Genomic DNA, 18313 nt, shown 5'->3' on the forward strand with positions numbered 1-18313 from the left:
GGAAAACAGAATTGCCAAAGGGGAAGGAAGGGTTGTGGAGAGTTGAATGTCAACTAAAATGTAGAAATGTACAGAGTCAGTGAGCAGCGAGCCCACGGCGTCGCTCGTCTCCATCTCCCTCCTCCCCTGCTGCCTGATTCTCAACCTCTTTGTTTGAAAAATCGTGTAATATCTGAGAAAATATTCATAAATCTGAGCTGAGAAAACTGAAAGTTTATGCATTTTTCATCGATCCATCAGAGTGTGGTGGTAGGGAAATTGGATTTTTCCCGTGAAACTATAAAAACACATGTGAAGAAGACACTGTCCTGGACGTGACCCCGTCTCCCGGTATGTGCTGCATTACACATGTATGGCGCCTCCGCTGCTCTTCATCTATCACTGGGATCCGTTCCCACTCCGTCTCCATTACACCAATAAGGACTTTCCCATTTCCAATAAGACAACAGTCATCCATCACTTCCAGCAGGACTCCGTCTGCTCGGGACACCTCACACACATCTGTCCCAGCTGGAGAATACATAAGGTCACTCATCGAATATGCTGCAGGAGGACTCATCCACGTCCGCTCTGGGTCCAAACAACCAGAGAAAAAAAAAAAGGAAAACGCAGTTATCTCATGTGTACAATCAGAGCTCGGAGGTTCATTCATTTCGATTCCAGACGAGTCCTCTGGAGGATTTCTATTAGCCGTCGGCGGTGAATGATGCAGTGGTGTCTGCAGTGGTAGACGTGACCGAACCGGCGCTCAGTGTTGACGACTGCAGCTTGGCTTCTGTTTTCTGTTCTGTCAAAGTCAATGTTGTGTGGGAGCAAAAAAAAAAAAAAAAAAAAACCCCAAACAAAATCGTATTGCAACAATAAAATCCCTTTTCCTGTTATTAGCGTTGACCGCTTGGCCCCTCCCCCTTTCCCTTCACACGCCTGACAGATTGACTGATTGACAGCTTGAGTGTGGGACTAATGCAGTTTCCACGCGGCGCTGCTGTACGCCGTACCCATGCAAAGGTAGTTTAAATGAGCAGAACACGTCGAGCTGCTGAATTTTTGATGGATGAGTGGTTTATTTGTGGCGCTGCCGGTAAAGACAGCGGGCCGGCCGACCGCCAGCCGGCGAACCCAAGGGAAGCAGCTACCTGATACGCTTCAGTCTGAAACTCCTGACTGTCCAGCAGCTCAACACGTCCATCAAGCAGGAGCCGGGGGGAAAAAAAAGCAGTTTTCCTGTTGCTCTTTGGCTGCTTGTAATTATTGTGTGTGAGGAAGCTGTCGGCTGCAAAATGTCACTTCTGATGATGATTGTTTGCCAGTAAAGACAATAGAGTGGTATTGACATCCTGAGAGCTTTCAAAGGCACTCAACAGTGATTAACTGAAGCATCGGAAGGAACCGAGCAACGCAGTACACATCGATCGCCCGTACACTCCCCGTCGCCGAATGCCTCCTAATAAAATCAGCGTATACATTATCCATGGTTTAATGTGCAGCGGAGCGCCGTCTCCTCCCGGCCGGCTGTGGTTCAGGCTTGTTACCTTGGCGACGGAAATGAAAGGTCAGCTCACGACACACTCTCATCCTTGCGCGTACGTCCGCGTCCGAGCAGGTGGTCGCACGGCGGGAAAAAACCGGGGAGCCGCGGCGTGCGCGGGTGGACCGAGGTGGCGTTTACACCCTGACAGGTGCGGTCCCTCCTCCGGAGTGAATCAGAGCCGGCGGCCGCGCTTCAGAAGAGCCGGCGGCCGCCGCCGTCAGCTGCGGTTGCACACCTTGCGCAGTGCATACCAATCGGTAGTGGGCGTACTATTAGCATGCAAATGTAGTCGGCTCAAGGTGTGAGTACGCATGCAATATAGATGAGAAGATTAGGTGAGCGGTACGGTCACAGAAATCTGACCCATAATTCCTATTATGTCTTCTTGCTTCCATTCATACCAATCAGCTCAATGGTAGCTAACATGCATTAGCAAATGTTTAGCTTTGACATAAATTTAAAGCAACAACTGATTTGTTTTGCTCATGGAAGCTCATAATCGGGTGTAACTGGATGTAGCGGCAGTGAAGAAACGATACAACAAGTCACTTTAAAGGTACGTAAGAGATCTGTTATGCTTTAATGAGTCACTGTTTATCAGAGTTTCGCCAATTTGCTGAATCAGTTCGTCCTGGACTCCACTTTTATCCAGATAATCCTCGCTAACAGCGGGCGATGAGCAGATCATCACAGGGCAAACAGACCGACGGCCATAAACACGTCTCCACCTGAAGAGCAGTTTAGGATTAAATTAACCTCAAATGCATGGCTTGTACTTTTAACCACACATACAGGAAGGCCTGAACTCAAACCCATGACCGTCTCTAGAGGAAATGAGAGTACTCACCACAAGAAAACCCTGCAGCCTGCAGGAGGCTTTTGACAATGAGACTGACCGAGCTGTGGGTCTCTGATTAGCTTCAGCTAACACTATTTCTCCGAAACATATACAAATAGACACAGGCAGGGGAGACTCAGCTTCAGAAAACTTCTGTTCTTCTGCAGAAATACTCTCTTTAGCCTCCACAGCAACATGAAAGATCAGTTCAGATCATGGAGCGTCTCCCTTCAAATAACTGATGGAAGCAGTAACTTCAGTTAATCAATCAATCACACAGTGTTGACAGATTAGGTGACGGTGAATTATTATGACAGGAAAAAATTAGGAGGATTAAAGTGTTGTAAGAGCTACTTTTTGCAAGTAACTAGTAAATTCTCCTACTTCTGATCCTAACCTTCTCTCAGCATCCTTTTGAATTCAAGAAGCAGAAAAAGCTCAAGCATTTCTTAAAGCACATCTATGTAATTAACTAAATGACTGATGTTTTAGGGATACAAGTTCAACAAAGTGATTGCCTGACGCTGTTAAACGTGATTACCGTTGACACTTCCTCCTCCATGCACAACGGTTTTGTTTCTCTTACAATGACTGTTCTTTTATTGTTTCCATCACCACTTCATCACACTCCGGTACGTGACGGCCTCGGCTCCGTAAATTAAACCAAACGTTTACCAGCCAGCAGCCAGTCGCAGTTCACAAACAATCACGATCTGTTACGCTTATGCAACGTCTGTTTCCTCAGGCCGGCGCGTCTTGTCTCACTGTGCCGCAACCGAAAAGAAAATGAAGACATCTCCGTCTCCGTCTCTCTCTCTCTCTCTTCCTTTCTCCCACATTATCTCAAACAAACTTTTGTCTGTGCTTGCGGAGCTGGATCCTCGGAGCCTTTGAAGCCCGCTGCAGCGGGAGCGCTCGCTGCGCCGAGCCGGCTCCGCTCCTCTTTGTTTGACATCACACAACTTTGGTCCAAGTTTGATCAAATATACATACACACTCCATGTTTAATGCAGAGGATCGGCCTCTGGGTCTGCTGTGTGGACGAGTGAAGAAACACCTGAGTGAAATCCAGACGTTTACCTGCTGAAATAGCTACAGAAAATGACACCAAAGGCCTAATTTAGAGTTCAAATTTAAAAGAAATGCATGTAGAGTTGTATGATCAAAGCCTAAATGTGAGGCTACGCAGCCTGATACTGCAGGATTTCACATCACATTACTATGAACAGATAACTAATTCATAAATGTCACAATCAAATCTTTATTGCACCTCTGCGCCGCTTTAGAATCTGTGTTTCTGTGTGTCGACGGACTTTGTTGCTCGGAAAAGACTGTGATTCTCCGCTTCTCGTTTAAAATTAGACCTGAATCGAACTCCCGCAGACTCTTTCGCTCACTTTCACTTTCCAAACAGAAGTGCGGGCCGTAGCGTCTTTGAAGACAGCTGTGTGAAGAGCAGACTGAGGTTTTCTCATTTTGTTTTTTGTTTTTTTTTCTTTCTTTGACTGCCGCTCGAAGAGAGAGAGAGAGGCGGCTTTTCTCCTCATCGTGTCTGACATCTCAGTGCTTTGGTCTGAGCTCGATCGAGAGCTCGATGTTTGGTTTCGCTTCCTTCCTCTATTCCATTTCCTGATTTCCTGTGCGCGCCGAGGCTCTCGGCCGGCCTGTGTGAGAACCTGGCGGGTTCGCAGGAGCTCCAACCACGTGCGAGGGAAAGCAAGACGACGGGAGGATGCAGCGGAAAACCGCTTCCATCAAACGATGAGGTTATGATGCCTGTAAGCAAACATGGAGGCGCTAGAAGCAGGATGAGGAGGGAATCCGTAGAGAAAGACTCCTCTGAATGACCGCATGGTCAACCGGTCGGACCCTGACAGGCAGTCCACACTTCCTCTTCTGAGCCCAAACCTCGATTTCCACTGAGCGAGACGAAAAGCAGCTGCTTTTCTCTGGTGAAAATCTCAGAAAGCTGCGCTTGCCGTGGCCGAGCCGTGTCTAGACTGTGTAATTGGCTCGTTACAGGGCCGTTAAACTTTGATCAAAGAGGGGCGAAAATTTGACTTCACGCTGATCTCCAAGCCTCAACCGGAATTTAATTTACTGATCTGCAAAAAAACGATTCTCAAACTTTCAAAACAGAAACAGCACAGCTTAGAAATGGTGATTTCTGACAGCCGAGCTTGGGTTTCTACCACAACGAAGGAATTAAAAAACAGCATTCAAGCATTGTTGTCAGTAAATCTAATGAGTTTATCTACAGGATAAACCCTGGAGAGTTCCTCAAACGTGACTGTCTCACACACACACACACACACACACACACACACACACACACACACACACATTCACATCTACATACAGTTCTGATTAGCTTCAGACTCGGGTTTTGAGTTTCAGTTTCGAACAACTTTCACACTGCGACAGCTATGTTTCTGTAATGAGACAGAAACACAGCAATCCAGCACTCCGATTGTTTTTCTTCTTGATCCAGAAAAACTACCAGCTACTCTGTTTTGTTTTGTTTTGTTTTGTTTTTTGAAGTTGTGCACACACTCAAACACACACACACACACACAGTAAACACTTAATCCTTGCTCTCTGCACAGGCGTAATTCTTCACGCTCTGCTCTCCAGTAAACACTCCTCGGCCTCTACACCTGATCAATTCATAGCCTCTTCACGTTTGTTGCCTCTTTATTGCTCTTCCACGGCCCATTTCACCGCCGGACCGTCTCTCCGCACAGCCCACACAAATCACCCAAACACAATGAGCGCCGCGGAGAGGCGAGGCGGCCCGCCCCGACGCCAGCCCCGCGCATGTGAACTCTCCGGAGCTTCTGACGCGTCGTGCTTTAATTAAGCGGCCGGCTCGCCGCCCCGCAGGTCCCCTTTATGTCCTCCGAGATGCTCCGATGGAGGCCAGACAGGCTCTTTGTAGCCCTTTGTCTCTCCGTCTCGGAGGTCCCGCGGGTGGAGGCCGCAGCGGCGTCCCATGTGTTATTATGGGCCAATGACAAAGTAGCTGCCACGGCCCTCATGAATTATGCAGGTGAATAAGGGAAGCAACTCCACCCTCAGTTATGTAAATTTAACTTTGGAGGAGACGGACGGGGGGTGGAGTTGCTCGGGGAGGGGTTGTGACACCCATTTGTGTTTCTTTGTATAGATAAAAATCCGGCATCACACGAGGTGAACGTGCATCAGAGGGAAAAGCTGCGAGTCATGATCCACTGACACACTGGCGCTCAGGCCGGAGCGAGCCTCGGAGGTGCTCAAAGCAGGCGGCAGCGCTGATCTGACCGCCATATTTACTCATAGGAGAACTGAAACACTGATAGGTTTTCACTTATATGGCAAAACAAGAGGCAGCGCTCCGAATTCTCTAGAATTTTGGAAATACACACACAAACAATGGCCGTTTGCATTGGTTTAGGCTTGTATTCACAAATAATGTGTTTATCTTGACGACTGAGGGTTTATTTTGATCACTTATTGTAAACTGCAGGGTGCATGACCAGAAGACACGTCGACGTTTGACTTGACCAACGATCGGCATCAGTTCTCTGCACGTAGTTTTTAAAGGAACTTGCACAGAGGTTGTGTTCACACATTTTGGAGAACTAGGACGGCCTGTGGATGTAGTCACACCGGCCGGTCGTTTCATGTGAACTCAAACTGGACCACACCGTCCCTACCGGGACTCCCGGTTCTTCCTGACGGCAGCTGCAGTTCCTCCTGAACCGGGCTGGATGCTTCAGGTTTGGTTTCCTGCAGAATAAAACTGACCCCATTCTGGCGTAACGTGACGGATAATTACTGCTGTACTCCACCAGCCTCAAACTCCTGCACGGCACTGCGAGTGACCTTGTGACTAGACTCTGTGAATGGATTTCTGCTCTGGCCTACTACTGGCGCTGGCTTCACGCTGGATGTTGCCTCATCACTGGCACAGTGTGAGTAAAGCATGCAGCCATGCATAAAACAAAGTTCGCCTATAAATAACTCGGTCTGGGGCAGGCGGGCCGCCGAGTGTACGTATGGTTCGTAAACTCACCAAGCGTGGCGGCTCTGCCACGCGTCGCCATGTCATGACCGATGGCGAACGCTCACACGCTGACGTCTCTCCACTATTAGCCGCGTCGTAACTTTATCAGCAAATGGAGCGGAGGGGTCTCTTTACAGGACAAATCTGGTTTCCACTGAATTCTCCGAGTAAACAGATCCTTGGAGGAGTGATTTCCACAGACCTGGATGACATTAAAAACCCTTGCACTTCTTTAAATGGTCCATTTGACCTGTATGCTGGAGTCAGCGGACACTCGGTTGGTTTGTAAGTGAACGCTAACTGCATATCATATTGACTGCGCCACAGTCACATTGAGTTTAGAGTGCTTTTTATTTCCAGGAAACACAGATAATCCCTCCTCTCCATCAGATGTAACCACACCATAACGCCGATATTCATAACACAATCACCGGTTTTGCATTTTGAGAGCATCAGAACCTCAGTGACTCTGTAGTTTGTGGATGTGTGTGTGTGTGTGTATGTGTGTGTTGTGTGTGTGTTATGGGTTGCAGCCTGATACTCTTCCAGCAGGTCTGCAGACTCAGTAGGTGAAAGTCTGTCTCACTGTGCGCTGTCACCCGGCCAGATGCACAGATCCACCGTTATGAAGGGGAATATTAATCTGGTCCAGGCTCAGGCCGTCCTGTTATTGAAGCAGATGGTATCTGACAAACAGGACGCATGTGGCCACAGCTCTCTATCTGACTATTTTATCTGTCCGTCTGTGAGAGGACACACCGAAAACCAATCGCTAAGAAGATTATTATGATCGCATGATCTGTACTTACTGTAAAGGAAGCTAAACACAGTAATAACACACCCTAATATTCATCTCACATTAGAGTATCTTTTAAAATAAATCAAAGCCAGCAATTATAACATATAATCAGGAGGAGTCAGTCATGACTCTATAAAGTTCAGGTTGTCAAGCAGTGTTGCTCAATTTAACAAATACAAGTGAGTTTTACCAAAAAAATAGGCAAAATTTCAACAGAAAAGACTAATTTTAACGAGCTGAGCACTGTGTTGTATATACTGCTCATACCTTGTTTATTACTGAATAATTTGTATCTCTTTATGCCTCTTCCATTGGTTGTTTCAAGGTATCTCAGGGTGACTATCCACTATCCAACTGTGACACTGCAGTTTCTCATTTGTGGGACTATTAAAGGCTTATCTTGTCTTATCTGATCGTCAACACGACGCAAAGTTGGCACCGAGCACCAGGTTCCTTTCGATTTCCGCCCAGTTTATTAGTTCTTCCATCAAAAGTGGGAAAAACACGTGTAAGGCACAAGCAATTGCGATCTCAATGTAACTGAAATGACCCTAACCCTTCCGTCTACATTTGTTTTTGCATTGCCCTCGGCTGTAACTAATGAAAACATTATATTTGTAGTATTTTCCGCTGCTGCGCTGACGAGACACTATGAGCACTCATCAATGCAAACAAGATTTTTAAAAGTAGAAATATTTCACAGACAAACACTAACATGCCGTTTATATCGCGCCGAACTGTGTGTATGTGTGTTTTAAGCCCAAGAACACCAAGCTCTGTTTTAGTGGCGTTGTTATTTTTGTAGGAGGTTGCTTTAACTTAAAATCAACACAAAGCCTACGGAGTCTGGCTCCACTCCGAGGCTGAGTTGTCGAACGGACGGCGGGTTCGGCTCCAGTCCGCCTCTTACCTGTGACATCTGCGGTCTCAGGTTGATCTCCTTCAGGTTGATGGACTGGGGTCTGAGGTTGTTGAGCAGGTGGCACAGGAGGACCCCGTCCCGGAGGGTCTGCGCCAGGTCGAACACCTGAGCGGACTCCCATGTCACCCGGTGGCTGGCCGGCAGCACCTTGCAGTTGATCAGCCACAGCGCGCACTGCCGCCAGTACTCCATCATGGTCCCCGCTCGCAGCTTTCACGGGAAAAGAAAAGAAAAAAAAAAAACGAAAAAAAAAAAAAAGACAATGCTGGTTGTTTCGGTAGTACCGCGGGTGCTAGATCGTATCCATGCCACATGAAGCAGAAGTGAAGCGCGGCGGAAAGCTGGTGGAGGCGCAGACTGCCGCTCCGCTCCGCTCCGCTCCGGGGATGACAGGCCGAGTACTGAGGCTGTGGATGGAGCGCACCCTGCACTCTTCCTCTCTCTCTCTCTCTCTCTCTTAGTCACACACACTCGCACACACACTCTCTCTCTCTCTCTCCATCTATCTGCGAGTCTCTCTTCCCTCCCCCTCACCCAGTTCCTCACCTCTTCCGCCTGCCATTCACGCGCTCATATCACCGTGCGTAAAATTACGGCGCATAAATAACAGCATGCAGCCTCCAACCAGCTGAAACGGAAGTCACGGCCGAATAAACGTGTGTAACTTCAAGTTCACGTTTTATGTGTCTCGTAAAGCCCAGTTTTCTTCTTCTTTTTTTAGTGCAGTTATTCCCACTGCAGACGGAAAAGACAGTGCTGCGAAATTAAAGATTAAAGAAGCCAGACGCGTCTTGTAGAGATACAGACCCACTTCCATGCCTCTTCAAACTATTCCATTCTGTTTTCTGTGAGATATACTGTAATGACTCTTTAATTGGCTTGGTGATGGTTTATATTCATGAAGTTTCTGAATTCCTCTTTTGCCAGTCAGTCATGAGAAGGTGGAGTTTGCACATTCTCCTGTGTGTGTGTGTGTGTGTGTGTGTGTGTGTGTGTGTGTGTGTGTTTTGATGGCTTGCCTTTCATTAAATAGCCTTCATATTTTGTTCTTGGTGGAAAGATGTTTTCCAGGTTTGCACTCTGGAAAACCCTGAATATATTCCGACATCCTCCCATCTATAATCCACCCATCTCCTTTCCTGCTTCCTGGTGCTTATAGATAAAGAAGCTCAGGTTTCACCGTCTAACTTGTGTTCCACTGTGGAGGAGCCCATGAGGCTCCCAGCCCAGATGAGAGATGTAATCTGCCCAGCGGCTCCTGGGCCGACCTCGAGGTCTCTCTGTGAACCGGACCTGCTGGACCTCAGAGGGTGAGAGACGGGTTCTTCTCACTGTCATTTAAATACCAGTGTAGGATTTGATCTGATCAATCATCATGTAGCTGACATGCTTTGGCCAAAACCTCACTCTGTTGGCACAAAGATGAAAATCACAAGTTTTTATTGAAGGAGTGAATCATTTATGCAGACCTCCGGTCCGTCCATCCGACAGCAGAAACTGAGACTCGGTGGAGTCGACAGCGGTTCTCCAACGTTCCACTGAATAATTCTGGTCAGAAAAAACTTGACAGGATCAGAACCAGACTCGTCGCTGTGGCCTCAGGTTCTTACGGTGGTTATTGAAGCTACTGTTGCTTAAAAATGCAACAAAACATGAAGTAATATCCTCCCGGTGTGAGTGTTCACCCTCTGGGGTCGTCAGTCCGTCACTCAGACGATGTTTTTCCACCATGAAACTCAGATTTATAATCAACAGACACCTGATACGTTTTATGATGATGATTTGCATTTTATGTCGCCATGAAGTCCCGCCTGTTCTCATCCAGCCGTGCACAGAGGATGCTTTTACCACAACTCCTGTCAGCTGCTGAGTAAATTATTAGTTTTTTGGGAGGAAACAGTGACGTTCTGTAAACACAGACGTGTCTTATCGGGCTGCTGGGGTTCAATATGCAGCAGATACAGTCAGGAATGGTGAAGCTGCCATATCCAAACACTAACCAGATTAACTCAGCAGGTCTTCTTCCTTATATCAGAAAACTTTCCAGTTTCCATGCATTACCTGAGTGTTTTTTATTTTACTATTTCCATGCTGACCTGTTGTCAAAGTGAATGATCACTGATGTAATGTCACAAAATATTTCTTCAGTCATCCAAACATACTAACACAACTGCATTCAATTCTCAGTTGACCTGTTTTTTCCTGCCAAACATAGAATTTGTTATGAGGGCAATTCATCCTATCACTAGTTAATTCATCCTTCTCGTGACACTGGCAGTCCGACTGAGCCGATATATGGTCCAAATAAACCGGGATTTTACTTTTATTGCCTCTGTGTGAACAAAATGAGGAAGCTGTCTTCATACTGAGCCGCTGGCTGCTGCAGGCTTCAAATTAAACACTTTATATCACTCCGTAATGGAAATGGAAAGATGTGGGCTATTACACTTGCAAACGCTCAGTTGCTCTTGAGCAAGGCAATTAAACTCCAGCCGAGCAACTAGTGAAAATAAAAGCGTGCAGCCGGCAGTGTGAATGCGAAGCCCAAGAAATCCCCTGCAAGGCAAATCACACCGACGCTTCCACAGATCCCCGTCGGGCTGTTAGCGCCACAGAAAGCAACAAGCTGCAGAAACACTGAGGAGGTGGATGAACAATAAAAAACGCTCAAATACACCACAAGGAGAGCACATGCACCAAGCGGAGCGCGCCACGTGGGCCAGGTTAACCATCCACACGGCCGAGAGCGAACGAGACACCCGAGATGTGAAAACTAATACGAAGCTCTCAGCAGAAAGTGCTGCTGATCACGTTAGCTTCACGCCGCTCCTGAAGGATGGGGAGGAGCGGCGGCAGATCGGAGGGAGATGAGCGACGCACTCGGCAGATTTATTCCACTTCCAATAAGATTCCCAAGTATGTAGAGCATGAACCCTGGAGTGAAGATAAATCCCTGTGTGGCGCCGGTGGATTCTGCCCGGGACATTTACATACAATGACTGAACCGAACAATGCTGTCCAGATTAGTCTCTGTAGTGAACGCCTCTGTGATCCTGAACTGTTCCCTCTCTTCTTCTTCTTCTTCTTCTTCTCCTCTGCAGAGGATTTGGATGAGCATCAGAGTGGGAATGCCTGCAGGAAGCTCTCTGTATTCCAGGTTGTGTGTTTCAGCGGTGGCGATCCAGCGCTGTCTTCCACTGCGGCGGCCGGACGCCGGCGTTCCTCTCAGCACCGTTCTCCTGTTTCAGCCTCCTCTCTCTGAGTGGACGGCCACGAGGCCTGACAGGCGGCAAACACACACACTCCAGAATATCCATCGATACAGAAGGGCAAGCCGTGTTTGTGTGTTTCTGTTTGTCTTTACAGAAGACTGAGGACGGTCCAGGCTGGTTTCTTTCATCACACAGCGAATGAATAAACATTAATTATCGGGCTGAAATTGCATTCATCAACATCTACGGAAACCCGGTGATCCGTGGAGCTTAAAGGACCGTCGCCTTCGCATCAGAGCCTGCTGTTCTCGTCTTCAATTTTCCATCGATGCGCAGATGAGCGATTCGCTTATTTCGGGGTTATTTCACCTGGGAAATGGCCGAATCTGAAGGGTAATGGCGAGCCCACGTGAGAAACAGCTCCGTCATGTCTGAGCACACATGATCGGACTGCCAGGATCTTCTGTTTCCAGATCACCGTCACAGCAGATGAATGCTTTTAACCAGCAGTTAAAAGAGAAATGTTCTTTTTTTTTTAAGCAATAGAAGACCCTCCAACTTCTCTGCCAAATAACTAACCTGATGACCTGATGTATTGACGTAAATTAACTGTTTTCACCTTTTCTTATGTACTTCTCGCTGCACGCCTGAGCAGAGTGCAAATCGACTGAAATAGGTTACAGTAGGTTTCGGTAGAAGCGGCTCATCCCTCTGTGAACATGAGCCGAGGCCGTAGCAGCTCCGGCTTATTGTTTTCTAACCACTATTGATCGTTCGAACCTGCCCAGAGCGCTCCATTGTGCTGTTTTAGGGGAATCAATGGCCCGGGACGCTCAGGAGAGGCGACCGGCCGGGGGTTTGCAGGGCTTCATGAGAGCTGCAGAGGTGGAGGGGATCAGCTGGGAGCCGTCAGGGTGGAGCAGCGGAGCGGAAGACTCTCACAGAAAGAGACGGTGACGAGTCAGAACGACGACAAGGCTCCATGTCAGCGTGTAGTAACTCGCCCTCTGGTGCTCAAGTAGTTTGTTCACTGCAAATTAACCTATAAAAGAAATGTTAGAGCGATTGATTCATATTTTTAACTGTATAAGAATTACTTTTTATGGATTTTTTTAACAGTCTGGACTTTCTCTGGACATCTTTGATGACTGCAGTCTCGTATTTCCACAGGAGCTGATTATGTAGCGGTGGTCGGCTGCGTTATGGAACAGTTCTTCCCTGCATTGTGATTGGCTTGTTCTTATCGTGGGGATCACGGTTCCTCCCTTTGAGCAGAAAACTGCCACTGAGACGGCAACACTTCAAGTTCATCGCCGAAACAGTGAAGATTCACCTTGAAGGTAAGGAGGAAGAAACCCTACATTCATCAATAACATGGATAAACGACACATCACAAAGAGACAAACGGTTTCTAGAGTTCTGTACTCAAAAGACTGAAAGGATTTAATGAGTTGGAGTCATTTTCATATTTTCATGTTGCATAAAGTTACATCAGAAAATATCAAACTCTTCGCAACAACAACCCAACAGAAAGCTGCATTCTTCTTTTTCTTTCATGGAACCTTCAGATACTGATGCTTTGATATAATATGAAGCTCTCAGACTATTTCCTGCCTGCACTGTGTGTGTGTGTGTGTGTGATGAGAACAGATGGCCCTGACCGTGGCAGACAGAGCCGTCGGGGCCATTATCGGGGCGGCCGTGGCAGATGCAGCAGGTGAGATAAACTGTGGGGGATACAGATGTTGGACGCCGGGTAAACAAGCGGCGGCTTTCCACCTGCATTTTCAGGGAGATTTTAAAGAGAATCCTCCTTCAGCAGGCTGGACAAAACACTTCATATACATTTCTTTTAAGCAGTGAAGCATGAATCTCTATTTAAGATGAACTCTATAAGCTCACACGCTGGATGGTGGTTTTGGCAGAATTAATTGTGACACTGTGATGTTTTACTGTTTGATTGCTTTGTGGGTTTCCTATAAGCTGTAAAGTGATCCACGAGAAACATCTGCACCTGCTGATAAAGCGGCGGGGCGGCGCCTTCGGCTCCGTGACTCAGTCTGTTATGAAAGCTCACTTCAAAACTCTGTTTCACAGAAATCAACATGACAAACAGATGCAGGAATCTGGTTTTTCAATCATTATTAAATCAGATTCAGGGCTTATCCCGGAGGAACTCAGTTGCTTAAGCTGTAGATTGTTTAGGGTAAACTGTATTTGAGTAGGAGTGAAATGACTCTATTAGTTTGAGTAATCTGCTGGTGCTCCTCCACACAGCCCAGCCCATGCACTGGATCTACAGCCCCGACAGGCTGAAAGAGGTCCTCTCCGATCTGGAGCCCTGTCCCGAGTTCCGGCCTCAGTCGGCCAATCCTTTCTACCGCCGGACGACGGGCGAGCAGTCCTGCTACGGAGACCAGGCCTACGTCCTGCTGGAGTCGCTCAGCCAGTGTGGAGGTGGGACGACGAACGCAGTCACGCTGCAGAAAAAGTGACATTTTATCATTATAGCAAGTGGAACAAATCCAGAACGGCACAAGAGGAGTTTTCCTGCCTCCCTGTTCAGACACATTCAGACACAAAATCCTTTCCAAGATGTCCGTTCCTCATCTTCTGTCTCACGGTCACATGCTGTCAGTATCAACATCAGTCAGTAGATTACATAACATTTCTGTGATACACATTTTATTTTATTTTAATGAAAGTTCAGATGGACTCTCTGGCAGAACAACTTATGCTAAATCATGCAGTGGTGCTGATTTTGCATCTTATGCAGAAACATGAATTTAAGAACCTGCCAGTCATCAAACTGTTTAACCTCTGACCTCGTTTTTCCAATTTATCCCCAGTTAAATACTGCATGTAGTTTCTTTCCAGTACCAAGTGCATGGCCCTGGTTTAATAACTACTCAAAATGTAGGATTTAACTTCTTGCTCTTCTTTTTTTTTCTTGTCTTCTTTTGTAATTCAAACACGTAGCAACAGCAGTGAGTTGGCTGCTGATCAGCTCTCTATAAACAGCCACAAGTAACAACACAATAAGGAAAACTGGTTTTTAAAAAGCTGTTATCTGTATTTTCTGCCACATGATGCTGCAGAAAAGATTGAAGGACATTTCTAAAAGCGTCTTTAGGTTGTAACAACAATAAAAATGTCCACCGATGCAGATGATTTTAGCGCGAGGACTATAGTATTACATTTGTGTTCTTTAGATGACGGCATTTACATCCAGAAGCTTTAGTGTTGTATTTAATGCTATTAACTCCTTTAAATTCAGCGTAAAGATAAAGAGGAGAAACTGTTTTCCCTCGTGTTTCATGGTCATGCCGTCATGTTTCCTCAGACGTGAGCGTGGAGGATCTGAAGCAGCGCATCTACAAGTTCTTCGGCCCGGGGACGGTGTACGACCTGCCTCTCAACGACCCGTACAGGAAGAAAGGAGGCGAGTGCGATTTCCACTGGTGTTAATGTTCTGCTGACGGGCCTCGGAGGATGTGAGAACCTCTGCGTCTGCCCGATAACGCCGCGCATAATGTCCTCTGTCTGTCCACCGGGGATTCCCGGCTACGAGAAAAACGTTCCGTGCAGAACTTCCCTGTTCCGAGTCGCCGTCCAGGGCTTTGGATATGTGCGGCTTTTTACAGCCGGGATGTCACATAAAACACGGCGCTGCAGTAAATCAGCGAATCACCCCAGGGAACCTCGGGTACCGTAAAGCGCAGACGGCTTTATGTCCGCCTTTATGCTGAGGAGACGTCCACAACACACACACACACACACACACCGAATGTTTCTCCTTCTCTTGTTTGTCTTCGTCTCAGTGGTATTCCTGTTAAACAGCTGTCTGCTCTGTCTGCCAGGTCCCAAAGCCGTTCTCCCCATCGACGGCCCGTGGAGGAACGGCAGCCTCAAGGCCTTCTTCAGGAACGTCGACGCCGGAAAAGAGGACTCTGGTAAAAGCCCCTCATGGCGAGAGAGCAAAGGCGTGTGTGAGCTCAGAGTGTAAACTGTGTGTGTGTGTGTGTGTGTGTGTGTGTGTGTGTCTCTGAGGCTGTGAAGTGGACTGCCAGATGGACGGGGTCACCAAGCTGGCCCCGGTGGTGGCCATGTTCGCCGGGCGGCCGGAGATGCTGGAGAAGGTGGAGAAAGCCATGAGGGTCACCCAGAACAACGACATGTGTGTGGCGGTGACGCTGGCGGCGGCCCGGTGAGGAAACACGCCTCTCAGTGGGTTTCATGAAGGACGAACAGGTTCTAAAGCTGTCTGTCTCCGTCTGCAACGCCAGGATTCTGGAGCACTTCATCCTGAACGGTCCCGATCCCAAAGCTCTGGACGCAGTTCTGGCTCAGATGAACGACCCCAGCAGACAGAACCCTCAGGAGCTGGACCGCGCCGTCGTTGGTACGGGCAGAGAAATTGTCTTTCCATCTTATCATCAATACTCGGAAAACACTGATTAAAACAGGAAAACACTGATTAAACATAAGGCCTGCAGGCCAAAAGGAGACCACAAGAGACTCCGATCCGGCCGTCAAACATCCGAGCAAATGGTAAAAAATGTCAAAGAAATCATTCATTTTTCGAGGCATATTTCTTAACAGTTGACAAAACACTCCACTGAGACCTGAGCTGAAATATCGAGCTAACTAGCATTAGCCTCGAAGTCATGCAGGGTGAGTTCGTAAAACATACATGACATTACAACTATAGGTGAAGTTTTTTGGGATATTTGACTGTATTTTGCACCAAAAGATTCCATTAAAATGAGCTTTTATATAAGATTGTAGTCATTTTTTTTGTAGCAACTTTGGATTTTTCTGAAGATTTTGAAATTTTTTTTAACATATACTCTGCTAAAGAAAATCTTTGAAGTTTGAATTTAAAGGTTATTATGAAATTGTTTTGCCAGTTTGACCCACTCGAGATGAAACTGGGTAGTAGTGTGTGGCCCCTGGATTAAACTGTGTTGGACAGCTCTGGATTAAACAAACACAAATCCTCAGACTCAGTGGGGCGACGGTGCAAACCACTGCACCTCCATGCCTGACCCCCCAACCCGTGTCCAAATGGATTTGCTCTGTGTTTTCAGGTGTTGTTGGTAGAGGAGGACACTGTAGGCAGACAAAATGCTTCTGGAGGGTTTGGCTTTGCTTTTATGTTAGAGCGAATGTTTTTCAAAAGAGCCGCTGCGGCTTCTGCCCTGCTGGTTGAGTCTGCATTACCCAGCAGAAGCTCTCATCTTTCCTTTAAACACACACAGCGAGGGACAGGCAAAACACACCCCAGAAACCCACAGGTCTGATGGGAGATGTGGTCAAAAGGATCTGAGATTAAATCCTTCAGAAATGAAACATCATTGTCTTCAAGTGGAGAAATGTAAAAAAAAAAAAAGTGCCGCGTCAGTCTGCAGCCGGCGCAGTAAAGCGTTTCCTCTGTGTTTCTGCTTCAGCACACCTCCACCAGGTGAAGGACAACCTGGCCAAGTCGTCCCAGCAGCTCATCCCGGCCGTGTTCACCAACACATGAGGTGAGCCGGGGCGGCAGCGGGGCTCGGGTCTGTTGACTTGGCGCTGGACACACACTCTTCCTGTCGGCGTGTCCGCTGGAGCGCCCTCCGGCCTTTGATCTCTCTCGGACCGGCTCTTCGTCTTTCCCATCCCGCTGGGCTCGGCGTCTCAGCTTTTACAGGCCTGAGAGGTGGAGCTGGCTCACGTTCGTCTGCTTTTCAGCTCTGCTCCGGCGCCTACATGAGGAAATACAGAAAATTACACTGTTTATGTGGAAACGTAATGTGCCGACGGAGATGATTGGGTGTTCGTTCCTGCTGTCCTCACACTGAATGTGGGCCTGTGTCCAGCTCTGCCCGGTGCGTTCCAGGGAGCGCTTCACGGCGTCCTGACGCTCGACCAGCTGGACGAGGCTGTCAGGGACACCATGCGCCGCGGGGGATGCACCGCCAGCCGATCCTCCTTCATCGGGGCCTGCTTCGGGGCACAGGTAGCTACTGGCGGCCATGTTGACCAGCTCGCCGCCGCCGATCCAGCTCGGCCGGACGCAGACAGCTTGTTCACATGAAATCCCACTAATATAGGAAACAGGTTCAGACCGTCTTTCAGAATTAAGAAATTCATTAATCACGATCTAAATGCAGGGGAACATCAGGGGTTCCTTGGCTCGCTGCAACAAAAGCAGGAAAAGACATTAAGTTTTCCCCAAACATCTGACACCACAGGAATACGAAAACACTCCAGATGTCGGTGCACAAATACCGACATTCCCAACCAGTGCGGTTCTGTGGGTAAACTGCAGCGGTCGGTGACTGTCTGTTCCTCCTGATGTGTTTCCAGACCGGAGTCCAGGGCATCCCGGAGTCCTGGAGGAAGAGGACGCTCAGATACCCGCTGCTGCTGGAGCTCGCGCAGAACGTGGTCAAGAAGCAGCAGTAGTTTAGATTCCCTCCCCGTTGAGGAAGTGTTGCTGTGTCAGGAACTCTCCGGGGTTCTGGAGGCTCTTTGACGGAGTAATTAATGACAGTTGCACTCGAAGGCCTGGCGCTGGGTGAAACTTGAGTCCGTTTGCTCCGTCGAAGCTCCGAGCCGTCAGGAAGTCTGACCAAATAAAAACACTTTCATGTTACCACCATGTCTGAACTGTGTCGTCTGTTGCTGCGACGGGGACAGCCGGGTCTGACAATCGGGGGAAACATGTCCTGACCGGAGACAGAGAAGGCTCCGGGCCTCTCTGCTCTGTTATGGTGAAGTGAAACAGCAGATACTCAGATTTACTCCAGAATCTGAAATCTATTCCTCCCTCCCAGGAGCTGCTCTGCCTCCTGAAAAGTGCTGACCTCCACATCCAGGTTTTAAAGCCCCCGCCTCAGCGGCTCTGACGGCTAGCCAAGCATGAAGCACAGCCTCAGCCTTAATAGCTTTGACACAGGGCGGCTGTAAAAAAAAAGAATATAG

At 47.9% G+C, this 18313-nt stretch overlaps 3 protein-coding genes across 5 annotated transcripts in view; 2 read left to right on the forward strand and 1 right to left on the reverse strand.

Annotated features, from left to right (window-relative positions):
* The window catches only part of vav3 (vav guanine nucleotide exchange factor 3), a 72070-nt gene extending 63529 nt beyond the window's left edge, over positions 1–8541 (reverse strand). The window contains exon 1 of one of the 2 annotated variants that reach the window (XM_030099291.1): positions 8124–8541. In XM_030099291.1, the coding sequence (XP_029955151.1) occupies positions 8124–8330 (207 nt within the window). In that variant the 5' untranslated portion in view covers positions 8331–8541. The remainder of the gene's footprint in view (positions 1–8123) is intronic. The other variant, XM_030099290.1, reaches the window with a different exon arrangement.
* Positions 1–18313, forward strand: part of LOC115394103 (zinc finger protein 45-like) — a 1173573-nt gene that overhangs the window by 411337 nt on the left and 743923 nt on the right. The window lies entirely within an intron of this gene.
* On the forward strand, positions 12600–17987 carry LOC115394147 (crystallin J1B-like). 2 transcript variants are annotated; one of them, XM_030099372.1, is made up of 10 exons: positions 12600–12687; positions 12998–13064; positions 13625–13804; positions 14691–14789; positions 15208–15300; positions 15398–15554; positions 15634–15749; positions 16798–16875; positions 17206–17345; positions 17696–17987. In XM_030099372.1, exons 2-10 carry the CDS (start codon positions 12998–13000, stop codon positions 17792–17794), a joined length of 1029 nt encoding a protein of 342 aa, XP_029955232.1. In that variant the 5' UTR covers positions 12600–12687; the 3' UTR covers positions 17795–17987. The 2 variants fall into 2 exon arrangements, with proteins under 2 accessions (XP_029955232.1, XP_029955234.1); XM_030099374.1 differs by having other exon boundaries at positions 15407–15554.

This window comes from Salarias fasciatus, chromosome 9 (assembly GCF_902148845.1).
Source record: "Salarias fasciatus chromosome 9, fSalaFa1.1, whole genome shotgun sequence".
In the NCBI taxonomy this organism is placed as follows: Eukaryota; Metazoa; Chordata; class Actinopteri; order Blenniiformes; family Blenniidae; genus Salarias; species Salarias fasciatus.